Source organism: Phaenicophaeus curvirostris, chromosome 11 (genome assembly GCF_032191515.1).
Source record: "Phaenicophaeus curvirostris isolate KB17595 chromosome 11, BPBGC_Pcur_1.0, whole genome shotgun sequence".
NCBI classification, from domain to species: domain Eukaryota; kingdom Metazoa; phylum Chordata; class Aves; order Cuculiformes; family Cuculidae; genus Phaenicophaeus; species Phaenicophaeus curvirostris.
The window spans coordinates 22,063,411-22,089,869 of NC_091402.1; the positions used below are offsets into that span (position 1 = coordinate 22,063,411).

At 47.6% G+C, this 26,459-nt stretch overlaps 2 protein-coding genes across 4 annotated transcripts in view; both read left to right on the top strand.

The window, feature by feature from the left end:
- HEMK1 (HemK methyltransferase family member 1) overlaps positions 1–10,821 on the top strand; it is a 28,320-nt gene extending 17,499 nt beyond the window's left edge. For all 3 annotated transcript variants that reach the window (XM_069865869.1, XM_069865868.1, XM_069865870.1), the window contains 7 exons: positions 774–926; positions 2,903–2,967; positions 4,646–4,695; positions 5,236–5,341; positions 6,301–6,396; positions 8,158–8,271; positions 8,611–10,821. In XM_069865869.1, the coding sequence (XP_069721970.1) occupies positions 774–926; positions 2,903–2,967; positions 4,646–4,695; positions 5,236–5,341; positions 6,301–6,396; positions 8,158–8,271; positions 8,611–8,647 (621 nt within the window). In that variant the 3' untranslated portion in view covers positions 8,648–10,821. The remainder of the gene's footprint in view (positions 1–773; positions 927–2,902; positions 2,968–4,645; positions 4,696–5,235; positions 5,342–6,300; positions 6,397–8,157; positions 8,272–8,610) is intronic.
- Positions 10,822–11,592: 771 nt separating this feature from the next.
- Positions 11,593–26,459, top strand: part of MAPKAPK3 (MAPK activated protein kinase 3) — a 96,038-nt gene continuing 81,171 nt past the window's right edge. The window contains exon 1 of the mRNA XM_069865875.1: positions 11,593–11,610. The gene's annotated coding sequence lies outside the window, so the exon portion shown is untranslated. The remainder of the gene's footprint in view (positions 11,611–26,459) is intronic.

The following is a 26,459-nucleotide window of genomic DNA, read 5'->3' on the forward strand; positions in this document are numbered from 1 at the left end:
GCCACTTTCTCTCCGCTCCATTTTGTGCTAAGCAACAGAATGTAGGTCCCTGAAAACCCATCACTTGATTCCTGCATCACTTGTAGCCCAGTGCTATGTAAAACCTTTCCAGCTACTTTGCTTTGTGCCTAGCTCATCACCTTCAGGAATGTGCAGGTTTGACGTGGTTGGTGCTCTTGACATCATCTTGAGTGTTTATTTGTGCAAAATCCTGTAAAATGGGGGACATGCAGTTGAGTCCACAATCTGAGATCCACACAGGGAGTTGTTCATTTGGGTCATTCAGTAATTCATTGCCTTTGCTTTCCATCTGCAGGTTGGATTATTGGTTTAGGTGCTGTTAGGAGCAGTGCCTCTGCCTCCAGATGACTTACCCTACTGGAAAAAGTGTGGAAATCTTAGATTTTGATGCTTACGAATTCCAAAAGCTGGGATTAGGGAGTAAATAAAATGGTGTTGCAGCAGATAATGTGCTACAGCTGTTTGGTTATTGTTTTTCCCAACAGTGCTAGAAGATTTCAGAGGGTCTGTGGGAAATGGTATCCTGAGGATTTGGTTACAAATCAAAGTACCCCATGGGAAAGATTGAGCTGAAGTGACTTCTGGCATGTTGCTTCCATTGCTGCCATCTGTATTTTAAAAACTAGGAACAAAATTACATTTCATTGGGATCCAGAATCAAGAAATTTAAACTCCAGTCCTCACAGCACAAAAGTATGTGTCAAAACAGCTCCCTTAGAAGTTTGGGTTTTTGTTTGTTTTTGCTTTGTTAGGATCTTGTCTCTTTAGTTGTGGAGGAAGAATCTCAGAAGCATGAGAAGAATTCGGGCCTCTGCTTCCCAGTTCATGCCCCTCATCCTGTGATCCTGGAGGTTGGCTGTGGCTCTGGGGCAATCGCTCTGAGTCTGTTGAGCAAACTGCCACAGGTAAGCTCTTCTGAGTGCTCGTGGCACTATAGAAGCCTGTGTTACAGGTTTGTCTCGCTCTTGTAGTCTTCATGGAGACTTCACAAACCAACTGATTTGCTTTGGTGGGACTCGAGCAGCTAAAGTCCCTCACAGTCAGGCCTTGGGAGTTCATGGTATGTAGAAGGGGGCTATTTAGAGGAATCACTCTCCCCAGCTGTCTGCAGGAGTAGCAGAGATAGTCAGAATGAAAGAAGCGAATGTGGTGCTCATTCTTCAGCTGCCACAGCTCACTATTAATCACCTTGGCTTGAAGCAGGGGTGGGTGTTGGTTTAAGCCAATACCTGGGCTGTGGACAGGGGGGACAGAGGCATCGGCACACACTGTGTTGGTCAAATTAGTGGGGCAGTCATCTCTCAAAATCACCTTGTTGTGAATCAAAAGACCTTGTCTCTAGGAGACTGAAAACTAAATGAATACAGGAAAGGGGTTACCACAGGAGTCTCAGTACTTGGGATCAATGTGACAAGTGTATGTCACACTGCCACAACTGCCAAACCACTGGTTTTGAAGTCTTTTGTTTCCTAATAACAACCCATAACTGTTGAATAGAGTGAAAAGAGCAGGAAGGGGTCTGAGATCTGGGTGACCAAAGCCCTTCTTGCCACTGATTGTTATGGCATGTAACATACTTGCTGAGATACTGGTGGTAAACAGAAAGAGAAATAAATCCAGGATCTCACCTCGTGTGTTTAAGGGAAAAGTATTCTCCTTTTCTCAGAATTGCAGACCTTCTAGTTCTTTCTCGTGAACGAGAATTGTTGTGGCCAGCCCCTTCTCTTGTAGAAGTGTAAGATGTGGTGTGTAAGAATTAGAGGTTGATGCCTGTGTGCCTCACAGTGACCTGATAAGGTTAATACTTGAGCTTTATGACTTCAGAGTGTAATTACTCTGATTTCCTGAGCATACTTCATGTTCCTTTCCTTGCCTGTTAAGTTAAAGAGCTGTGTCTGTCTGTCCCTGTAACTGTCCTGTCCCGGCTGACTAACACGAACTGCTGGGCCTAGAGAAGTAAGGAGCTATGACCGATTAGAGTCTCTGGTAGCCACACTGACAGTAAAGTGGAGCTTACACTCTGTGTGGCCTCTTTACTGTTTGAGGCAGAATCTGGCACTAGGGTACTGAGAAAACAACTTCTCACTTTGGGGTTCAGCTGTGTCCTTCACCTTAAGGGCCAGCTTCGTGTGTAGGTGCCAGTCTCAGGCTGTGAAATCAGGAATTGTGGCTGATTACACTGACATGTCCAAGTGCAAAGTAGTTTCTCTGAGCATGCTTTCTCTGTGTAAATGCTAACCAACATCTGTGTTTAAAAGACATTAAGCAAAACAAAACTGAGTCAGGCCTTTGCCTGCGGTTTTCTCAAGGTGGAATGGAAAGTCAAGCAGTGTTATGTGTTGTCCTGTCTCTGTGTTATGCTGAAGGACTCTCACATACTTGACATGCAGACAAGTGCGCACGGTCAGTACATGTAGTGAATGCAGTGTGAGGGCTGTGGTGGAGTAACGAGGGGAAGGGTGCCTGCATAACACAGAAAATAACAGAACCTCTGTCCAAGAGGGGGATATTCTGCCTGTGTTAGAGAGGAGAAGCTGAGCACATGAGCCTCGTGCTGCTAGGAGCTATGAGAGTACTGGGTGATGCGAGTCTGTGTGACTCCGTTGTTGTCAGCTGAGTTGGTTCAGTCAGAAGCCGGCCTATTTTGGAAGGCTGCTGGCAGTGTTGCAGAGTGCCTTCTGTCACATTAGTGGCCTTGCTAAAAGTGACTTGTGATCCCATCAGTGCCCTGAGATGCATTCTTCGTGAACTATTCCTTTCAGGAGCCAAGAGTGAACAGTGCATTGTCAGTTCTTATCTTGTATGTCCCTTTTGGCTGAGCATGGCTACTCAGGAACCTTGGTTTTGCAATACTCGTGTGTCATTGTTGTTTCTGTCCCAGAGCCGGGTGATCGCCGTGGATAAAGAGAAGGCTGCTGTGGACCTCACCAGGGAGAACGCACATAGGTACAAGCCCACATATTAGCTATTTTTTTGTAAATTGTTGTTTGAAAAAGCCCTCAGTATTTGGACATGTGGTTCATGTTTATTGTCACTGCAAACCAGGGAAGGTTCCCCTGTTTCCCTGGGTTCAGCTCCTAAAGGGTCTAAGAATTCAGAAAAGAAATGCATATATTGTTCAGTGTATTTTTTTCCTTTGACTTGTGAACGTGCTTTGGAAAGACAGCAGCCTAAATAAAACAATAGTACTTAAATGCTTTCTGTCCTTCAAGGGTTTTCGAAGTGTTTCCTGGTAACTGCTCTTGTCACTTTCTGTGAACCTGGGGAGCTTGAGGCAGCAGGTAGTGAGGACTTACGTGTCACTGAAGAGATTAAGGACAAGTGTAGCCCCAACCTTTCTCTCTCTAGCTCTCTGTGTTATTGCTGCTGTGCTTCTTTCTGTCATTGCCACTGTAGATCTAAGCTTGCACTCTCGGGTAGCACCTTCACTCTGATGTGCGAGGGTGTTGTCCCTCAGCATCCTCCCTGCAGCCTTGGGCTTGGGGAGAAGGGTGCTGCTGTTTGCACAACAAACACAGGGGGTGGGGAGCAGACATTTCTTCTGGATGTCAGTGTCAAACCAAGTTCTGTTGCAGTTTTTCATGGCTATAATAAAAGCAGGCCAGATCTTTGTCTCCTTGGTGGATTATTGCTCTGGCATCTGGAAAAATTAGTCTTGTTATTAACATTGCCTGTTGGCTCAGGAGTGGCCAAGGGAGCGTAAATGCAGTGCCAGAGAACCTCATATTTCTCCATGGGTATTTTCATTGCACGGTGCCCTGTAGCTCTTGGGAGAGAAGCCAGCAGGATAAGCTGTGTTACTGCTTGAGTGAAGCCAGCTTGCTTCTGGCTTTCTTTTCAGAGCTCCCTTCTCCCAGCTGTGTTCTCTAGATGCTTAGGTGAGTTTTGCTCTTGCTGAATCAATCCCAGTGCCAAATGGCCCATCTGGGCACATTGCAGATGGATGCAGGAATCCCTCCCTTTCTGAATGCCTGTGTGCTGCCAGGGCAGTGCCATTGGCCCTTGGCAAAGGCACCAGGAGTTGGCTGGAAAGCCTCTGTCACAGTGTGCTCTGTGAACTCTGTTGGGTAGCCCTGAGGAGCTAGGAGGAACTCTGCCGCTGTGGTGGGTCTCTAGTGGGAGGAGAGAGCATGCTGGGAAGAGCTGAGCAGGTTTGTTACCTCTAGATGTTGACTACACCGAGGACAGGAGTTAGGGGACAGCGCAGACTGTCTCAATGTGCTGTTGCTGGTCACGGAATGGCATCTCCTGTGGGAGGCTTGGAGTTTTCTCCACCATCAGATCTTGATCAACTTTGTCTTTCTGACTTTGCAGAGTGTTTCTTCTCTTTGAAGCAGGTGATTTTGTTGTACAGTTGTCTTATTTGTTTGTTTCAGGGATGGTGAGTGAGCTTACCTGGGGGCGGCCTTGGAGATGTAGTTGATATGCAGCAGGGCGAGGGAATAGTGCTGTGTATATGGCAAGGGTTGAGGAACCCAGCTGCAGTCGGTGGGGTAGAACATGCACATATCAGATAAGAGGTGTGATATTTAATGATCTGTTTATAGAATGTGCTGCTTATGCATCTACACAAACGTGCCTCCTCATTTTTCTTCTTTCTGTTCTTGCACCTGGAATTTTACAGGCTGCAACTCCAGGACCGGATCCACATCCTCCAACATGAAGTTTCATACGGTAACTCCTTTCATTGTTATAATCCCCTTTGTCTTTCTCCCTTTTTACTTTGATGGAGGGAGGCAGGCATGAGAGGCAGCCAAGGGACCCCTTTGGGATACAGGGGTCAGGAGGGTGTGGAAGTAGAGAAAAAGGTCAGTCAGAATTGAGCTGGCAAAGCTTTTCCCGTTAGAGCCTGGCTCTTTTGCTCATTAGAGTTCCTTCTGCAGCTCTGATAAAGAGGAAGGACATACATCCTGAGAGCGAGCACTTAGGTCTTTGTGGGCTCTTTCTAGCCCTGTGCTTTGTAATATGTTCTGCTAAGTGAAAAAAATGATACTTAGCCTGTGCTTGGCTTTGCATCGCTCTTGCATTCAAGGGAGGGTGAGCAGGTGACGCTGTCCCAAAAAGAAATGGGATACAGTTTTAACAGAGAAAAGTGGAGCCAAACACACATGGACATGTGTTGGGAGAGACACTTTCCTGGATAGGATTCTGACCCTGAGCTTACAGAGACGACTGCTGTGGTTGAGAGCTGGTTGTGATTCTTCTGTTTTCTAGGTTCTGCCAAGCAGCTGCTGCGCTGGGGCCCCGTCGACTTCATTGTCAGTAACCCCCCTTATGTCTTCCATGAAGACATGGCTTCCTTGGATGCAGAAATTCTCCGGTAATCAGATTTTTCTTTTCCTTGCAGCAAGGTTTTCTGTCTGCTTCCTTATACTACACCCAACCATGCACAAAACATGCAAATGTAGTACACACGTGCATAGTGCAGGTGTGTTTGTATCATATGTAATAATACAGAGTTACTTTGATAACTGCTTAAAGATCTAAAGCAATACCAAAATATTTTAAGTATTTATAAAAATGGAAAAAGCATATCCTTTGAAATTAACAACTTTCCAGGCCAAAACTGTTTCAGAACATTTATCCTGTTAGACATTTTTTGTTTTGGTTTGTTTTTTTTTTATTTTCATAATTTGTGTGAGTTTGTGAAAGGCAGTGCAAGCAATCAGAGCAGCTTCTGTGATGGAAAATAAACAAAGGCCTGCTCCCATCCCTGTGCAAGATGTGCACCAGAGGGGCAGAACTTTAAACATGTTTGTTTGATCTGCTAGGTGGGAAGGCAGTCCAGCCTGGCTGTTGGCATGGTAGAAATCAAGAAAGTGATTCCTTGCTGTGTAACCTGGAGCACCTCCCATCCGAGGGCAGGCTGTGAGAGCTGGGGGTGTTCAGCCTGGCGAAGAGAAGGCTCCAAGGACACCTTAGAGCAGCTTCCAGTACTGAAAGGGGCTTCCAACTCAAACCATTCTATGATTCTGTGACTAACCACTCTCTCCCAGTTCAGCTAGTGCAGAGAGAACAGATCCATGTGTTGTAACTGTGTGAATGACTCAATCTTCAGAAGGAGTTTAGGGGACGTTTTCTGCTTGTGCTCAACATGTTGTTTCTCAGCCTAGAGCTCAGTGCCAGCTGTCTTCTTTACATAAACACTATGAGTGCTCTCACCCACTGTAGGATCACTGGAGCTTAGGTGTGTCAGGTGCACCTTTCTCTGTGCATCCTCAAGGATGTGGTTCATGCCACATGAATTGCTGTTCATGTTGTCTTATTCCCACACTCCAGCTATGAGGACCTCGATGCACTGGATGGGGGAGATGATGGTATGCGGGTCATCAAAGCCATTCTGGCTCTGGCTCCTTCTCTTCTGAAGGATTCTGGGTAAGCACTGTTCTCTAAATTTCATGTCTTTTGTCCATTAACTCTATAAATTCTGTTTTGTTTTCATGCAGGAAGGTATAGAGGGAAGATAGTTGCAAGAATGTTCTACCACGCACCCCATCTAGTAATAGCAGTTTAAAAAACGTCATGTCTAAGCAAAATTAGTTTGAAATGAGTTAACAAAGGAATATGGGTCTTCCTTGACCAATGGTGGTGTTTCATGATCATGAGTGAAGCAAGAATCTTTAAAGGTCAAAGCAACAACAGAAAGAACACAAAAAAGAGCAGCGTAGTACAAAAAAAAAAAAAAAAGAATGCTTTCTAAGCAAAAGAACTGACCGAAGGAGTAGCAATACAGAACTCCGAGAATGTCCTCAATCTCTACTTCTTTCCCACCCTTTAATTAGGGGAAACTTGTTCACTGTGCCAGGATACAGTGCTGGATCTCCCAGGAGAAAGAAGACTCACCAGGGATAGTTTCTTAAATGTTAAATTTCTCCATGGTTAATGCTCAAGAGCAATTGCTCTTATTCCCTGTAACATGGGATCCACTTTGTGCTTAAAGATCAACATGCTGCTACCCAGAAGTTCTTGTGCGAGGGCATTCAAACATCCTGTTGAAAATTCCTGGCGTTTTACTAGCATAAGAGAGATCATTGAAAATCTGCTGCTTTGAGAAAAGGAACAAGAATACTGGGAGGCACAGGGTACACGGAAAAATTCATTCCTTATGCTTTGCATGACCACAAGAGCAGATGATGTTCTTCAAAACTTCCCAGCCACAGAGATTGGTCCCTTGGGTTTGGTTGTTAGGATTATAGTTTTTTCCCTTCCCTGTGTTTGTTTTATAAGATGGAGCTCTCGTTGAGGGGTGGAAGTTTCTTAAGGACAGGAATGAGATTGTGCCCAGCTTGTAGTTAGTTTGGCAAATTTATAGGGAGCGTTCAGTGTGAGACATTTTAGGAACTCTCAGGAGAGCGTACGGTTGGAGCTTGGCCTCTGTTCTTTGTCTGTGAAACTTGTATTTTGCTGTGCCATTGCAGGCTGGAACTAGTTCCATGTCTCCACGTGCCTGTAAGCTGGGGTGGTTCTGCCTCATCTTAGGAGTGGAGATTCGAAAGTGAGCTGGTGACGTAAAGCCTGGCTGCAGCAGAGATGGAAATAGCCCTGCAGTGCCCAGGGCTGGTCCTGTTGCACTGAGGTTGCCCCTTTAGCTCCCTTATCTCTGCTGCTCTCTCCTTTGCCCAGTCCTCTACGTAGATCTAGGTGCTGGTGGTGTTTTCATAACTGATTTATGGAGACATATACTGTAGGAAAATATGTGTACAATCTTACACTTTGACTCTTGCTACTGGAACTTAATGTCACCCTGCTTATACAAAGAGGAACTTCATGCTGCCAGTCTAGTTCGTGCATTTGTATCATAAAACTTCAAAATCTTTGGGGGCCTCAGAAAAACAGAGCTGGTGATACCATTGCATGGGGTTCAAAAAGGATCCTTACATCTTGATACAAGGGCTTAACTGGCTTAACTGCTCACACAGAGCAGTGCCATGAGAATTCCCCCCAAGATCAACACTTTCTCTCCTGGAGGAGGCAGCTGGGATCTGTTTTAGGATTGTTGGACTGCAGTGTGTTTGCTGACCTTCTCATTCCCTGCACTGGTAGGAGTCATCCAGAAAGACCAATCTTAATTTTTATGACCATGGCAGTCTAAACGTGTGCATCTCCTTCCTCTTACTCCCCAATGTGTTCTTTCAGGAGTGTGTTTCTGGAAGTTGATCCCAGACACCCAGCTATGGTGGAGAACTGGCTACAGGCACACCCCAACTTATCACTCGTCCTTCGTGCCATTCACAAGGACTTCTGTGGCAAGTAAGTCTTTTCTACCTTCAGGTTTTTGCTTCAAATGTCCTTTGTAGATTATGTCCCTGCACTCTGATGTATTGAACAAACTCGGCCAGTGAAAGACCGCGCTGAGGCCAATCTTTAACAAAACAGGGGCTCCCTTCAAGCATCTCGACCTTCTTACACCCTGAGGTAGCCTGGCAGATGTTTCTGAGTCAGAAATTGTGGTGCAGGTCAGCATTTCTGATGGGGTGACCAGCTCTGGTGAGATTACCACCACTGGAACATGGCTGCTTTTGTACGATGGCGGTACAGGCATGTTCTCCCTAGCAGGACTTACAGCTCTGGTTGTGCTTTTTCCCACAGGCCTAGGTTTCTGCATATCCAACACCAAAGCAGATGACAACTGTCCCAGATAAAACTCTTCTTGCAGCTGAACGGCTTATTGAAAACTGTGTGGCAAAAGGCACTTCCACTTCATTCCCCAGCGCACTGGACGGTCCAGGCAGTGGCAGAGCCCTTCATTTCCTGATAGAGACTTAAGCCAGAGATGCAGAAGTTCAGCAGAGCACATAGAAGTGTTCCACCTTCCTCAAGGAAGTGCATTGAACTCTTTAGTTTGTTCTGCTAAAGTGACTCAATATCTGAGCCCAATATGGAAGAGTCCACAGCTCCAGATACTTCGTCAATGATAGGTCCAAACTCTGGCTTATATTGGCATGTGAACTTGCAGGTGCCACCTGCACGGTTCAAATTCAGTTCCCTTCAGGATCCTGACGCTCTGGAGTAAACGTCCAACAGCAACACAGCCTTCGTTCCCCAGCCCTGCCGAGTGACGTGTCACTGAAGGATTAGTGCACGTTACACTGTCTGAATCTAGAGCACCTGACGCTTTGTGGGAGCTGTCAGAAACAATCAGAACGTTGTAATAAAGATAGAGTTTCAGAGCAGTATCCTCACAAGAACTGCTGTGCAATTATGTTTTCAAATATGCTAGCAGGCCTGAATAAACATCTGGCACCCACACAGTGCTTCTAATAGTGATAGAAACGCCTGACTTCCCTGCCAGGCATTTAAATGCAAGACTTTACGAAGAAGCCCTGCATCGCTACTCGGGTTTTGCAGATGGAGAAGTTGAGAAACTGGAGGTGAAATGACTTGGACAAAATTTGGAAACAAGCTAAGTTTGGAGTAGGACTCAGCCTTGTGACAGCCGTGGGAATAGCTGAGGTCTGTTTCTTCGGGAAGGATGACTCAGAGTAGGGCTGCCTGAAACAGCGCGGAGAGATGCCCCTGAAATGGACAGTCAACATCATGACATTATAAATAACAGAAGGATTAAATGCAAGCTGCTGCTGCTGCTTGTTGCTGCTGTTTCTGGCATTGCAAGTTCCCCTCCTGACCATAGCTAGCCAGGGAAGCAAGGAAAGAAAGGAAACCAAAGAATCTGGACCTACCAGTCTCAGTGGAAGCCCTCGTTGGGCCTGTGGAGGTGAGCACTCAGTGGGGTCTGGAAGTGTCCAGATGGTGAGAGGCGCTGTCAGGCTCTGTCCAGGCTGAACTGGACTGCGTAGCCAGAAACATTAGGTAGGAGCTGCATTAGCAAACTGCGTCTGTTTGGAAGACTGCAGCAGAGCACATGAGCACTAACACATCTAGTGCTTTGCCCCTCTACCTCTCCCATGCTCACACTCCCCACTCCTTCATTTGTTTGTTAGCTCGTGAACATTGGCCCCCTTTTTCCACAGATACCCAAGCTCCCTCTGATGTACCAGCTTTTGGGTCCCAGCTGGATCCTTTCCCCCTCCAGGATTTTACAGCTCTGTTCGCAGCCTGGCCTTTCACCCCACTGTACCACTCAGCCCTGCATTTCTCCTCCCCGCCGCTCTCCACACCCTGGTAGTTTGCCATGTCCCGTACACTCTTTACTTGAGGTTGTAAGCCTTCTCTGAACTGCAGTACCTGCCCTGATTAAATACAGTAGAGGAAATCTAGAGAACTAAAACTGTTCAGTTAAAGTGCACTTAATCCTTGGTTTGGCATCAAGGATCCAGCACAGCTCATTTTTGGCAGCTTTGCCTGTACAAATTGGAGTCATGACATGATAAAAAAGAGGTGTTGTTTTGTTTGGTTTGGGGTTTTTTTATGATAGTTAGGGTAATTTTTACAGTTGAGTTTGTCAGATTTCTTTAAATTTAACTTTTAAACAGAGTTCACAGATTCCATCTGGGTGATGGCAACGTTTATGTATGAACCAGAGCAGCATGCACTGCTTAGTTCTGCGGGATACTTTAAGAGCTGGATGGTTTACTGGGTTACGAGGGTGTTAAACAGCATCACATTGCATTCTCCGAGGGGTAGGCTGGCTCCCTGTGGCAGGCTGGAATTAGCTGTCCCTCCGAGGGTGCTGGTGGCTGGGCTGCAGACAGCAGAGTGCCTCTTCTCGGAAGCATCAATCACTTGTCACTGCTTTGAACAGGACACGCTCTGTTAGCCAGACTCTTGGTCTAATCTGAGAGGATGAGCGTTAAATTCCTATATTTGTAGTTGAAGGAATAATAAAAACGCATTTCTGTGGGTTTGCGTGGTTGTACATCTCGGAAAATCACATGGTGCTGCTGATCTCAGAAAGACAAGAATGGAGAGAAATCATTCTTCTTCCCAAGAGGGTGGGTTTATTTGTCAGACTCGCATCTGAGGGAATGTGCTGGTGCAGAACAAAGTGTTCTTCGGTGCAGAACGCATATTGGCCAAGGCTTGTTCTGGTACAGAAGCAATGCAAAGCTTTTTGGAGATGGTGGTTCTAAGAAACCACATGCACTCCCAGCACCCACGCTGAAGCTCTGGACCATGTCCGTGTTGTCTTTGTGCCTGTGTGCAGGAGGCTGGGCTGGTGCCAGCAGCGCCCAGTGCACATGAGCTCGGCGGAGGCAGAGCCGCTCCCTGAAGCCACAGAGGGCTGGTGCTTCAGTCAGTTTTTGCGTAATCCAGTGTGTGACATACATTGAATTTTCTGGGAACTTACTGAGTCTTTGAAACTGTATCCGAGCGGTGATTTGTGCCCTGAAGCAGTGCTTTCAGAGAGGGTCTCTGTTTTCCTCCAGGACTCTGAAGAGTGTGTGTGTGTGTGCAAGCTCACGTCTGTGGTTTGGAGAGTTACCAGGTGCAAAGTATCAACTGGGATCGCGCTGGCCTTTCCAGGAGGAGGCGATGAAGGCTCGGCCTTTGGCACAGCCCTGCAGGTGGTGCTGTGGTCCCAGCTTAGCGGTGTCTGCTGGAGAGCAGTCCTCGCTGTGTGGCGAGGGGCAGTCCCCCAGAGGCAGAACCTGGGGCAGCAGAGGGGCTCCGTGGAGATGCTGCTGCAAAGTGGGACTTTAACCTTTATTCCTGGGCTGGTAAAAGAAAGCTTTGGTGAGGGATCACATTGGGAAGCTGGGAGGGAACCTCACGGCTGTGGTACAGGACTAGGGTTGTACCTTGTGCTGTGAATGGGAAGCCTGAAGCTGCCCTAGCACTGCGTTGGTCCCTGGGTTTGGGGAATCTCAAGTATTGTGGAGGACAGAGCTAGAGCACCGTCCTTGTTCTGGTGCAGTTTTCATGTGAGCACCCTGAAGCACAGCTACTGTCGTGTTTTCAGTCTTCCACCCAAGATGTGGGGTGAAAAGGGCTTTCTCAGGGACTTTAGGGAGTCAAAGCAGCATGTTTACCTTCACAGTGCCCTCAGCTGAGCCTGTGCTCGTGTAGGGATGAGCCTCCTGTCCGGGTGAGGATCTGACTGAGTGTGACTCCGTGCAGGACATCTCTGGGGACCGGGGTGACGGGGTGTGTGGGGATTACTGGCCAGCACTCAGTTCCTCGATGCAGGGCCACGCGTCAGCCTGGGCTGGGAGAGTGCTTGGCAGTCATCGAGCCCAGTTGCCCCGTGCAGGTCAGGACTAGGCTTACATCATTCCCAACAAATGTTTGCCCAGCCTGATCCAAAAGGCTTCCAGAGCTGATAAGGACTTATGTATGCAATCAGTTCTGGTGCTTTGTTGTTCTTCCTGCTAGGAAGTTATACTTCGTACCTAGTATTCCTTGCTGCCATTGAAGCAGACTACGTCTTCTCCTGTCCTGACGTGGGAACAGTTGGTTCTCCTCGGAGCAGCTTCCACGTGGTGGTCTGTTTCTGTGTTTCCTCACAGTCTTCATTTCCAAGGGAAGGAACACCAACATTGTGTGGGTTCTGTAGGCTGCTCACACATCCCTCCTCCCTGCTTGTGAGATGTGAAGTGGGTGCTGGAGGGTGATGGGCTTCAGACATGCGATACTTGTGCCTGTGATGACTGGAATAACAGAGCTGCTCCAGCACAAGGGAGGAGTCATTTCTCAAACAGTGAAGACCAAGCCAAAACTTGCATTAATGTCTTGTTTGTCTGGGAAAGTTTTCAAAAGATGTATTTAAGTTTTAATAAACCACTATTTCTACTCCAGATGGCATTCAGAGGGACAAATATCCAGTGAGAGAAGGCTTCTCTCTCACAGTTCAGAAGATGATGAGATACCAAGAGAGATTTTATCTACTTGCCAGCCTATTTCCTCTTCCATGGATGGTTTGATATGCTTTAAATGTCATTAGTTTTGGGTGTTCCTCCCTATGGGGGGGTCATGACACAATCTTTTAATGTCTCTTTTTCTGGCAGCTACTTATGAGTCTCAGCATGTTCCCTCAAGCCCTCGGTGAGCGAAGAGGTGATTTACGTGCTGCCATCCTGCAGCCCTGGGGTTAGGGCAAAGCATGCTCTGCATTCAGCTGTTGCAACTGGGACAAGTAGCAGAAGTTACTCTGCCTCAAGGATGTTCTAAAACATGTCCTGCTGCAGAATCAGACCTGTACCCAGCTTTCTCCTGCCTTGCAGTCGCTGCTTTGGTTGTGCCAGAGGGGCTTAGGCTGATGTGCCTGGTGTTCAGAGTCTGCAGGTGAAGTGTTCTGAGCTTTGCCCTGTGGCCTGGGGGAGTCTTTTGTAGGTGTGCTGGCCAGCCGGAGGTGGTGCCTTGGGGAATACTGGTGGCTATGGTCTCTCTGCCCCAGGACTCTGGTCCATGCCACAGTGGGTCTGGCAGAACAGCCTTCTGAGGGCAGGATAAAGGTACATGTAATTTGCTAAATCGCCAGCTCGTGTTCCTTGGGGTTTTGGATCCCCTCCAGAGGAGGGTACGTACGGGTTATGTTACCCTCGACATAAAAGGAATGAAGCAGACCAAGGAACGTGCTAGCAGTAAGAGTCGTGCTAACCTGAATGAATGCCATCGTGGTTTTCCTCCAGGGCTGGATCCTGGGACCAGGCCTTTGGGGAATGTGGTGTGTGCAGATGCACTGGAGATTTTGCGAAATCAGCTGGTTTTCAAGGTGTGTGCTCTCACACAAACTGCTTTAGATTTCTTTCTCTCATGCCTGAGGAAAGAAACCCACGTGCCTGTGGATTTCTCTGTGTGTGGGGATGACAAAGAAGGGGGAACCTATTTGCAGCAGTTCTGTCCACAGCGAGGCCTCCGTAATTCCAGCTGTGCCCAGCAGCAGGTGGGACTTGCACTGTCTTCCCCATCTGTTGTTGATAGGTTGGAGGCAAATAAGCTGTCATTCGTTTGCTCCCTTTGGGAAGTGTAATGCTGCATTTGCTGGAAACTTGCCAGCGGTTCCGTCCTGTACTGGGATTCACCAAATCTGGATTCAGATCCCTGCTGTGCGACAAACAGCAGGCGTGACCCTGGGCTTGTTATTGCTTACTCTGTTCCCTGCTGTTACGGTTGGAATAACATCCCTTTGGTTGGAATAATATCCCTTTGCTGTCTTGCAGACCATTGTAAGAGTACCTTATATAGAGGATGTTCAGTCACTTCAGAAGGGACTGTGACTCTCCTATGGTAACCTCTTCCTCAATTACATCCAAACAGAGCAAAGAATGGGACAGCTTTTATGAAATCCACCTCATCTGCTGCCCGGTGACAGGGAATGCCGCCCTGCCGCAGCATCATCGATCACATTTGCGCTGCTGATTTCCAGTGCTGCCAGTGCCAAACCCCAAAGGATGTGGGAGGAAGCCAAAGTTTCAGTAGTTTTTCTGCAGCAAATGCATCTCTGAGTGCGATGAGAGCACGATGCACAGATAAACCAGGCGGCTGCAGAGGGCTGAGCAAGGGCATCCTGTTCGCAGCAGCAGCTGCTGCTTTTACAGTGCATGAGCGTCAAAGATGTTGCTGTTGCGGACAGGTGGAGAGAAGAGCTGCCACATGTTGTGGTCTCCATGGTTTTTCTCCTTTACGTGGTTGATGTCAAAAATGTCACTTTGTTTTTGTGGCAATGTCTAGCTCTATGAAGATCTGCTTCATCTCCCTTCACGGTCAGTCTTCCATGTCTTGCATGCTCATCCTAGCATCTGCATGGCATTGCAGTTGCCGCTCCCCATCAGCATTACAACGATAACTGTGGCTGCATGAGCAAGGTTACCACAGGATAGAAAGCCTTAGAACAACTGCATCTGAACAAACCGCTGCCTGGGGAGGAAGAGGCTGTGGCCCCATTCAATATCTGCTCTGGGTTCAGCTTGCTTCAAAGGGCTACTTGAGTAGGCTCACGCTTCATCCGTCCTTTGTGACAGCCAGGGGGTTCTGAGATCATCCTGTCTATGCATCAGGAGACGTTGCAGGGATTCTCAGCTCCCAGGCTGGAATTCACAGCATGTCAAAGAAGAGTTTGCCATCTAAATAGACAAGGCTAACAGGTGTGGTGGGAAACTGAGGCACAGCAGAGGAGGAGCCACGGTAGAGTCACAGGAAAAGCTTGAATGCTCTTTCTGGCAGTTCTGTACTTGTTTCTCCCATTCCTGAGTCTTTGAATAGTGTAGCCATCCCAGCTGTCGCTTGGGAGGATGGCAGTTCCTCAGGAGCAGGAAGTAGTTACAGTTATTCCTTCCTATTGGTATGAAGAAAAGATGGGTGAATGTGACCAGAGAAATGGTCAGCTTGGAGAGTCTTGAATGTGGCATGAGGGTAGGTTTCATAGTTTGTGTGACTGGCCCAGCCATTACTGAACGCTGCAGGACTGGTATGTACACAGATGTCGGATGTGATGGGGGAAGAAGGGAGTGGTGAAGAAACCGTTACAGGAGATTCCTCTAGAAAAGATGAGATTGTGGAGAAAGGGTGTATTAAAGTGAAGCTGAGGTTTTAGGAGGGATGGCCTGTGCAGCCACATTCTGAAAAAGCTAAGTACAAGAGTGGGGCTCAGTCTCCATACGGTACAAATTGTACACAGAAGGCAAACTGAGCATCTCTGTTTAATGTCTGTACTTCAGAGAGTGACTGGAGCCTCTTCTCCAGTGTTCACAGCTTTCTGGTGGACCACGAGGACCAGGCAAGCAGCAGTGGACCAAGCACAGCGCTCTGAAGAGTGTTGGTCCACGGAGAGCAGAGCACTGCTCAAAGGCTGTCACAAAGATGCTACTTGCCCAAAGGTATGAGAGGGAGAGCTCTGCTTCCAGGCGGATGTCTTCAGCAGTTCTTAGATAAAATAGTCTGATTTCCACTTTCTGCTCACTGCTGCCTATAATTTTAGCTCCCCACCTGCCTTTTCCTCTTGCGATGATTAGTTTGTCTCCTCTGTTTTGCATCTATGCTACAGCATGGGTGCAGCAGGGCATGCCCATCGACTTGATAGTGCAGTGCAGGCTGCAGTGGAGTCCGTACTTGGCAACCTGAGCTGCTGCGAGAGCTGCAGGACCCAGTGATGCTGGTAGAAGAGTGGCTTCTGCCATCAAAATCCTTGTTGTTTATCTGAAATATTCATCCAAGGCTGTCTAGAACATGAATGCAATTGCTTGGGTTGTTGAAAAAGGCATGAATTACAAAATTCGTGGCCTGGCATTTGGCTTATGATTAATTACTTAGGTTTGCATAGTACTTTGATGTTCCAGCTCTAAATCCACAGTAAGCAGCTGCAACTCTGTTGACCTCGGTGGAGTCACCCCACTCACTCTAGCTGGATTGGAGTTGGCTCACTTGGTGGTATGTGGTATTTCTATTCTGTGAAACAAGTGTTCAGTCATTGAATTAAGCCTTTCCAGGGACTGGAGGCTGTTAAGCTGATAAATCTTTTTCTCCTTTTCCATATTGCTCTGCCAGTTCTCTGGGAGTGACCTTCTCACCATCCTGCTTGAGCTTGCTGCTTCTCTGGAGTCCCTCCCTGAGCCTTTGCGTTTCGTGGTGTGCTTGTGTTGCCAGGGTGCTCAGAAGCTTTGCTCACAGGTTGCTCCATTTCTCTCTAAGCTTTCATGACTTCATTCCTCTTACAGTATCTTGTTGTGTAACTCTCCCCCTGCCAATATGGTTGTCTTCCTTGCATAAATTTCTTTATGCTGGATAATGTGCTGTAAGCTACTGACAGAAACATCTTGATCTGAAAGGCAGTTTAGTCTTGCTTTGTCCTTCACGTGATTCTGCTGCTGCTGGGATGGGAGTCATGGTGCTAGCACGTTCTGCCTTGGTTTGAGAAGAGTAGATTAAGATCATACTTCACTCAAACAAGGCTTCTTCATTTAACATGTACGGGTAGTGGGTGCTCTGTCTGAAAGCAGATTTTGTACTTTAACTTCCAGGTCAGTGAGCCTTCTGTCTCATTTGTGTCAGCAGGCAGTGGCCCTTTGTTCAGCATCATGATTTTTTTCCACTTCAGCAATGTGCACATACACACTGCAGATCCTGAGTTGTGTGATAAACTCCATGCTCAGTTCCGTAAGCCCAGCAAATAGATCAACTCTTCTGTGTCGGGGCTTGATCGTGGGTCCTATTGACCAGTAATAAAGCCAAAAGTATGGAGGGAGGCAGCTTCTCGTTTAGTTTGGCTTTTCCGTCCCTCCTTGCCCATGGGGGAAAGAAAGAAAAGGGGCATAAATACTTGGAGAGTGAAAATTTTCTTTGCAGAGATGGCCTTTGTAGCCGTAAGCTGGAGAATAGAATGAAATCAGTCAAATATTAAATACATTAAGTATTTAATTTAGTAATTAAGTTACTTCGTTACTAAGTAGGGCCAGGTTTGATGCCAGGGTAAGTCATGAGCATAGAAATTAAACATCTGGATGAATAGCCTGTAGCCCGAATCATGTCTGTGCAGCGGTGGGTGCTTGCTAGCACTCTCCCCTGCTCCTCGGGAGCCTGGAAGAGCAAGAGGAGAGGCCCTCCCCGCTGCTGATGGGTGGCCTTTTCCTGAGCACCACTCTGGAAGGTGCAGGTGCTCATCAGTAGAGCCTTGAGTGTCCGTTGATGGATAGTGGTGTATGTCATCCACCTTGGACTCAGTGATCTCAAAGGTCTTTTCCAACCTAGCAATGCTATCTCTGCCAGGAGTGGGGCACTTCTCTCTCTCAAGGTGTGACCTGCTGTGTTTCCGCGGGCAGATGAGTGAAGGCAAATGCCTTTTTCCTTGCTCTCCTCATCTGGCAGTGCCTCCTCCAGCTCTGCTCAGCCCTGGAGCACTCTCACACCCAGCTGTGCCTGACCTCCAGTAACCTCGCTGTTTGTGCTGTGGATCCCTGCAGAATTCCCTCCGTCCTGATCCTCTTGGACTTTGTCCCTAGCAAAATATCCTGCTCAGGCTTCTTGGAATTAATGCGCATTAGCCTAACTCAGAATTGCTGTTTCCTGGGAAGCTCTGGCACTGTAAAACTTGTTTGTTTCTCCCTGCTCCTCCTTTTAATCAGAATTAAGTAATTTATTTTAAAAATTTCCTATAAGGACTGTGTGTCCTGGATTCTGAGCCTTTAGAAATGTTTTGCTCTGGGATTCCTGAGTTATATCCATTTTAAGTTGTTGTACGGCTTACGCCAACCGCCGATTTGCTAAGTACAGCCTGGGAGCAGGTCACGGTGTGTGTTACATGAGAAAACACAGGCGTTAGTCACCTCTTTTTTTTCTTTGATAAGAACAGCTGCTACTTAATATGACTGAAACGTCTTATCTCATTCTCTAGAACAAGAAGTCCCTTGTTTGCAGTGTAATGAAAGTCTGGCACTGCCATTACAACCCTCAGCTTCTCATCTAGAAAAGCAGGTAATGATTTGTTCTGTAGTAAGGAGCAATTCATCTTAATGATCTAAAAAGTAATGAAGTGTTTCACTGCTTCTGTCATGGTGGGGTGAGGTAGTAATGATGCAGGGGGGATAAAAACCTCTAAGATAAAATATGTCCAATTTGGGAGTTCTGAAATAGAGTTTCTGAACAACGCTGTTCCAAGTAGCTTTGACGGGAACTTCTATCAACATCAGTGATAAAAGAAAGCTCTTCCCAAGAGAGGCTGGTTTGATGGTGCCTTTTTACCAGCTGTTTCAGTGCCGCAGCGAAAGCCACTCTTTGTTGTGCTCCTGAGCATGGCGAGTAGAGAAGACCAAGCCGTTTCATGCTAGGACTTAACCCAAGTCTCCATAGTGCAAGTCCTGAAAATCCCTTCACGGCACAAGCTGCCTGTCTCTGGCTCCCACACAGCTTTGGTGCTGCCTGTACGCAGCACGTCAGGTGGGAGCTAATTCTCCTTATGCTGAGGCAGGAGCATGCTGTTCAAACAGCCGCTGCCTCTCCTGGCCCTCGTGTCTGCTCACTGCTGGGCCTCTTCCATGGAGGCCACCTTCCCAGCGGAGGAAATGGCAACTGTTGTCATGCCTGTCTCTCTTTTCCAAGGTGCTGACCAGACAAGCAACACAAATGTGTTCCAAAGAAACCCAGGATGGCCTGAGCAGGGAATAGTGTGCGTGGCTGGGAGATTGCAGACCTGATAGTTCCCAAGTTTCCCTTCTTGTCAGGCTTTGTGTTGGGACAGGAGGACTCGTGCGTGGCATTTGCTGCTGCTCAGCACCGTGATCCAGTGGGAGGTGTCCCTGCCCATGGGGGTTGGAACTGGATGGGCTTTGAGGCCCCTTCCAACTCAAACCATTCTGTGCTGCTGTTTCCTTGTGGAGGAGCGTGTTTCTGTGGTTACCCTTCAGCAGTCATCACTGCAGCGCACGACGTGCTGGCAGGTGGGAGCAGAGAAAGGAACGAGCTGAGCGCTGAGGAGGCTGCTGGAGGCAGCAGGAGAACATCGATAGCGATAGGAACGTATGGTGGAGAAGTGTCAGGGCTGATAGGGCTGTAGGACAGTTCCAAGGAGACGGTCCTGCTACAAATAGGGAGGTTTAAAATCAAGAGGTAAGAGTGTGGCAAGAACACTGTGTACAGTTCTGTCAGAAAAGTGTCCTCGTGCAGGAGCAGGTGCAGAGCAGGGCCAGGAGGATGAGAGAGGGACGGAGAGCGGAGCAGATGAGAAAGAACCAAAAGAGATGAGTTTGTTTTGCCCAGCAAAACAAAGACTGGGAGAGGAATGCAATGTCTCTCTGCAAACACTTCATTGCAAAGTAAATACAAGAGGGGAAGAAAAGGTCTTTATAATAAAGATCAATACTGGCACAAGGACAAATTGGTACAAATTCGCTATTAATAAACTTAGCCTGGAAATTAGATTTTCAACCACTAGAGGAGTGAGATTCTGGAGGAGTCTCTCAAAGGGGGAAATGGAAACCAAAGGAGCTTTGTAGAGAAGCCTGCAGAGCCTGCAGTAGCAAAGGGAGAGTAAATTAAATCTTTGACATGACCTCATTTAATTTTATGCATGTCAATGCTATAGACAGTCTGACAACAGTCAGGGAGGAGGGCAAGTGGCAGTACAAGCGGGAAGCAGCAGTGAGCAGTCGTAATTAGGAATCAAGAGCTGAGTTATAAGTCAGCTGCAGGAGAAGGGGAGTTTTGGGATAGCTGAGCATGATGGGTTGGCTCAGGCTGATGCCAGGTGCCCACCAAAGCCACTCTGTCCCTCCCCATCAGGTGGACAGGGGAGAGGAAATATAACAAAGGGCTCATGGGTCGAGATAAGGACATGGAAATCACTCAGCAACTGTCAGCACAGGCAAAACAGGTTCCACGTGAGGAATTAGTTTAATTTATTACCAATCAAATCAGAGTAGGATAATGAGAAATAAAAACAGATCTTAAAAACACTTTTCTCCTCCCCCTCCCTTTTTCCCAGGCTTAGCTTCACTCCTGATATTCTCTATGTCCTCCTCCTCCCGAGTGGTGCAGGGGGGCAGGGGTCCCCCATGGAGCTACAGGTCCTGCCAGCAAACTTGCTCCAGTGTGGGCTTCCCACGGGGTCAGAGCCTTCTTCAAGAACATTTCCCTGCTCTGGCATGTGGTCCTCCCTTGGGCTGCAGGTAGATCTCTGCTCCACCATGCACCTCCATGGGCTGCAAGAGGATAGTTTGCCTCAGCATGGTCTTCACCATGTGCCATAGGGGAATCTCTACTGGAGCACCTCCTCCTCATTCACTGACCTTGGGGTCTGCAGAGCTGTTTCTCTCTTATATTCTCACTCCTTTCTTTGGCTGCAGTTTCTGTTGTGTGGGTTTTTTTCCCCTTCTTAAATATGTTGTCCCAGAGGAGCTACCACCATTGCTGACAGACTTGATGATCTTAGATTAGGATCCTCAGTTGTCCTTCATGGTTAGACTTCATGATCTTAGATGTCCTTTCCAGCCTTAATGATTCTATGTATCTATGATTCTGTGATGGGCTCGGCCTTGACCAGTGGCAGGTCCATCTGGGAGCCATCTGGCACTGGCTTTTTCAGACATGAGAGAAGCTTCTAGCAGCTTCTCACAGGAGCTTCTACTTGTACTTCCCCCGCTCCCAAAACCTTGCCACACAAACCCAATACACTGAGCTGAGCTGCGCAGAGCCCCACCTCTGGCTGGCTTTAGTGTTAAAGAGCAGAGACTTCGCCAGACTGACTAGGTTTAGCACCTTTTCACAGCATCCATTAGAACCCAAACGTGCATGGTAGGACACCGTGCTACGTCTTCCCTCTCCGCTTCCCAGCTGCTGCTGTTTTCTGCTCCAGTCTGGCCCAGTTCTGTGCTGTAGCTGTTGTTGGGTAGCTTTGTCTCTGTGCCCCTAATTCCTTGTTCAGAAAAGATTAGGATGTGGTTTAGGATAGATTTTGGGAATGCCTCCAGTTTTGCTGGAAAATTCCCAAAAGACCCTTTTGGCATGGAATTGGAGGAGGAGGAGGGCTAAGAAAGTTTCAGGGAGCTGCCTTTGTCAGGGGAGGTTGGTTTGCTGCAGGCTTGAAATGGTGTCAGTAAATTTTTGGATTAAGAGAAAATGAAGTGATTTCTTGAAAGTGTTTTGAAAATTACAGTGTTATCCTGGGTCAGAACTGAGGAACAGTCAGGTACAGAACAAGCTGAACTTTCCAGGCTAGAAAATGAGAGGAAAATGCAAATAGATAAGCAAAAAATCCGAGAATTTCAGCCCTTAATGGTTGAACACAGAAAGGTATTCCTGGAAACAGCAGTTCTTTGGAATTGGGATGAAGAATGCAAGAAGCAAGCTATAAATAGAAGATGCATCTGGACAGAAAAAAGAGGAATGAAAGAGGAAATAGTAGGGCAGAGCAAGTGTCTTTTTTTCAGCTCCTAATCAGACATGAGCATTCTTACTTCCCATTCCTTCTGGCTGCAGACCCAGAGAGCATCAGAGAGACACGGGAGAAAGCTGGAGGAGAGTTAGGGTCGATCTGAAATAAAAAATCTCATGCTGCTTTGAATTTTGCCTCAATATCCATGGGGTAGCTTGGCTGAGTTTGGGTTTCTGTGCAGCATTTTTCTCTTAGTAAAAGACTTTATTTGTCCCCCTGCATGATCCTGACTTGGCAGAAAAACTAAACAGAGCATTGGAAGTTACCATTAAGCTAAGGAGTCGTCATTCAGACTGAAGAAATCTGGTTGAGTGTATTACACAAGGTGTCTTGAAAAACGCAGCCACTGTTTCCCTGTAATTGCGTGCCCCTATCCATGACGGTCAAGGTTTTTCCAATAAGAGGATGAATTCCCTGCACTGAGCAATGGAAGGCCTTTATCCTAGGAATGACAGTCCCCGCTTGTGGCTCGCTTTCTATCAGAGCTGCACTGGTGTCCTAAGGATGCCCTGTCTCCTGTCCTGTCCTCCTACCGTTCCCGTCTCCACAATTAGCTTGGCAGCTGCTGTTGGTCTTTGTGCCGGTGCAGCGTGTTCGCTCGCGCCGAGATGGTTTCCTGCTGCCATGAAGGAAAAGGTTAGGAACTAAAAAGAATTCTGCTGTCATCTGTAAGGCATTGGGAGCCCAGCGCTGCTTCTGCTTTGTGGAATTCCAGAACCCGAGGGACTGGACCTTGCCACCTTCTCTGAAAGACAAGCCAGGTACAGGCATTTATAAATACCCTTCCGTACGGCAGACGGGAAGCGTGGCAGGATGGAACTCAGCACGTGCCTGAGGCAAAGGATGTGAGCCTGCTCTTGAAATGTGTCAGTCATAACAAGTGTCACAGCATCATATTGGGCTTGTTCAGCCTGGAGAAGAGAAGGCTCCAGGGAGGTGTTAGAGCAGCTTCCAGCACTGAAAGGGGCTCCAGGGAAGCTGGGAGGGGCTTTCGATCAGGGAGGGCAGGGATAGGACCAGGGGAATGGTTTTCAGCTGAAAGAGGAGAGATAGAGATGAGATCTTGGGAAGAAATGTTTTCCTGTGAGGGTGGGGAGGCCCTGGCCCAGATTGCCCAGAGCAGGGGTGGCTGCCCCATCCCTGGAGGGGTTCAAGGCCAGGTTGGACGGGGAGGTGTCCCTGCCCAGGGATGGGCTTTGAGGTCCCTTCCAACCCAAGCCATTCCGTGATTCTATGAACATATTTTGTACAACTTTGTCTAGAAATAACTGAGGGGGGCAATCTTGGTCCTTTGGGATGTGGAGGGCCTCTCATGGTCAGTTCCATCACTGCTTGCAGTGTCTTTGGGAGGGTGCAGCAGATCAAAACAAGGAGCAGGTGGCACTAGAAGATGGATTCATAAAATGAGGAAGAAGGGTACAGGCAGTGGGGGTTGCCCTCATCCTTCCCTTCTCCTGTCTAAGAGTGGGCGTCTACAGCCTTTAATGCAGAGCTCAGTGCCTGGCTGAAGAGTGTGGTCCAGCTGCTCAGCTGGATGCAGTGTTTAATGTCCACTTTTCTATCTAAGGTTCTGGAACATTCCTTTTTAATATCTGACTGTAAGGGATCTGCATTCTGCACTGTCTGCTGCCCGAAGGTTGGGTTTAAGTGTAGCTGAAGAGTCAGGAAGGAGGAGGAAGGGGTGTTTGTGTGATGCTGAAGTCTGTACTCAAGGCTGTAGCACTGGGCTCTGGAGAGAAAATCCACTTGAGGAAGCGAGCTAACATGATGTAATGCTCTGAGAAAAACCTATACAAATTAGGAACTACACTCACCTGACCGTTGTGCCTTTCGGTCTGACTCTCCTGTGCTGCTTCTGACCGGGATCCTCATCCCTGCAGGTGATGTCACTGTGCCAGGGTCAAGGATATCAGGCAGAGGAAGGACAGCACCGAAGGAGGGTGAAGTTCAGCTGCCAATATCATGCATAATGCAGTGAGATTTGTGTGAGGTGCTTCTCTTCTAACCTGTTGCTGTCAAGGTGTAGTGCTTCTTATTTTAAGCACTTTACTGAAGTGCTTGCACCTTCTCCATGCTTGATCCATTCACATGGACCTATTGGAAGTATCTGAAATGCAGCCACGTAGACTGACGTATTACTCAGCCTTGGCCTACACCACACCTGTAATTTTCCACCTGGGATCCTGACGCTGCTGGGAGGGGCTGATGCTGCCAAGTGACTCACGACCTGCCTGTTGCCCACCCAGCTCTGATAAAATCTCTGCAAGGAAGGCTGGAGGATCGATTGCTCTGATCGCACCAGCTCATGTGGGTACTTGTCTCCAAGCTCCTCTCTCTGCTGGCAGGCGTCTCATTTAGAGATTTGAAGTTGGCAGTTGACACTAAGCTCCTGGGCCTCTCAGGGACTTTAACAAGATATCCTAGAGCTGTATTTGTGATGTAACATATTGTGTGAGTTGAGGAGCATCAAATAGTTGGGGGGGTTTTGTCCTCTTTGAAATGACAACAAAAACAATGACCAGAGTATTTGAAAATATTCTTGTTCTTGAATCATAGAATTGTTTGGTTGGAAAAGATGTTTGAGATCATTGAGTCCATCCATCCCTGTCCTCTACTGAACCATCATTGAGCACTTCCTCCGCCAGTCTTTTAAACCCCTCCAGGGATGGGGACTCCACCACCTCCCTGGGCAGCCTCTACCCGTGCTTGATAACCCTTTAGTTGAAGAAATGTTTCCTGACGTCCAATCTGAGCCTGCCCTGGCACAACTTGAGGCCGTTTCCTCTTGTCCTATCACTTGTTACTTGGGAGAAGAGCCCAGCACCCACCTCACCACAACCTCCTTTCAGTCACTGTAGACAGTGATGAGGTCTCCCTTCAGCCTCCTTTTCTCCAGGCTGAAGAACCCCAGTGCGCGTTGGGTTCTGCCTCCGTGCTGAGCTTGGTCGATCGTGGGGGTGGATGAGCTCTGTGAAGCGTTTGGGTGAGTGGTAACTGGGGACACCTGTGAGAAACGGCCTTTTTACCCGGCCCCAGGGCTGCTAAATGCTTGCCCTTTGTGCAGGTGTTGTTTGGAACCAGCTGGGTGTGAGGTGTAAATCAGAAGTTTGTCTCCTGATGAGAGCACAGGGGAACAGTTCTCCTTTGCAGCAGGACTTCTTTCCCCCTCTCTGGTGGAGTGAAGGTGTCTCAAAGTAGGTATGAATTCATCTTTTGTCTGCTTGACCTCTTTTCCTTGCTGCCAGAGCAGTCGAGAGGTGCTATAACGTGAGGGCACAGCAAATAGGTCAGTTCTGGTCAGCAGGGTGGTGGTGCTGAGGCTGTAACAGCCTGTGGACAAAGGGCGCTGGGTTAACCTCGTGGGGACTTGTTCCAAATGTGAGCACTGCTTGTTTCAGTGTGAGGAAGGAAGAAGTGGAGAATTGCGCTTAATGCTTATTTTCAGTGTTGTGGTTAATTGTAGAGGTCTTTGAAAAGTAGATGTATTCCTTTTCCTGGTGTTCCTCCTCTGCTAAACCAAGCACAGGTGAAAGAGCTGGTTTCCCAAGGTCTGTGTGGACACAAGGTCATTTTTGTTTTGTGTCACTGTTGCGTGTGTATTAAAAGGAAACAAACCCAGTCTCACTTGTGTGCCTCAAAGATGAGGAAAACATAGTCTCACTTCTCTCTTCAGGAAGGAGAATCGCACCAACCCCGATAGCCTTTGAAAATGGAGATGTTCAGGGTTTAATATATGGGAAAAAGAAAAGGTTTTATGTAGGCCTGTACAAGAAGTGGAAAAATAACCATTGTCCTTAAAATGCTGGGAGAGAAAATTGCTATTCTCAGAATGGAAAACATTTGATTTGATTAAAAAGGCCGTTCTTTAAGGAGAAGTTCTGATTTATTTTTTACTTGAATTGATTCCATGTTATTGCTAATTTGTGGTTTGAACAGCACGCTGTGCGTTACCCTTAGCTGCGAAATGGTTATTGCAGCTCAAATCACAGATAGCTCTGCTATCTGTGTGTAATATCTGTGTCTCAGCCTGGTTCAGACTTGCAGCAGGCACTGTGTTTATTTGATACTGAGATCAACTGTTTTCTATGTAATGTAATAAAGAGATATAGAAAAGCTAGCGTGTGAAATAATAATATAGTCAGCACAGCTTTTGTGTAACAAAACTTGTTCAAGGTGCACAGTGCCTGGCACTGCCAGCTGAGTGTCAGTCAGGGGGAGGTGGAACCCATCATCCTGTCCCCACTGACCCTCAAACAAGCTCCTGTTCTAGGCATTTCAGTGAGATGTTTTCATTTAGCTGGGTCAGTGTCAGCAGCAAGATGAGGGGGAGCAGTTTGAGGCTGAAAGAGGGGAGACTGAGATGAGATCTTAGGCAGAAATGTTTTCCTGGGAGGGCGAGGAGGCCCTGGCCCAGGTTGCCCAGAGCAGGGGTGGCTGCCCCATCCCTGGAGGGGTTCAAGGCCAGGTTGGATGGGGCTTGGAGCCCCTGATCCAGGGGGAGGTGTCCCTGCCCATGGCAAGGGTGGAACTGGATGGGCTTGGAAGTCACTTCCAACCCAAACCATTCCTATGGTTCTATGGTGCTACAATCCTGGTCTTTGCTGAATTAGTTTAAAACAAAAGAAGTCTGATGTGTTGTTTAGAGAATCAGTTTTTCCTGGAAGAAGATATTCCCTGA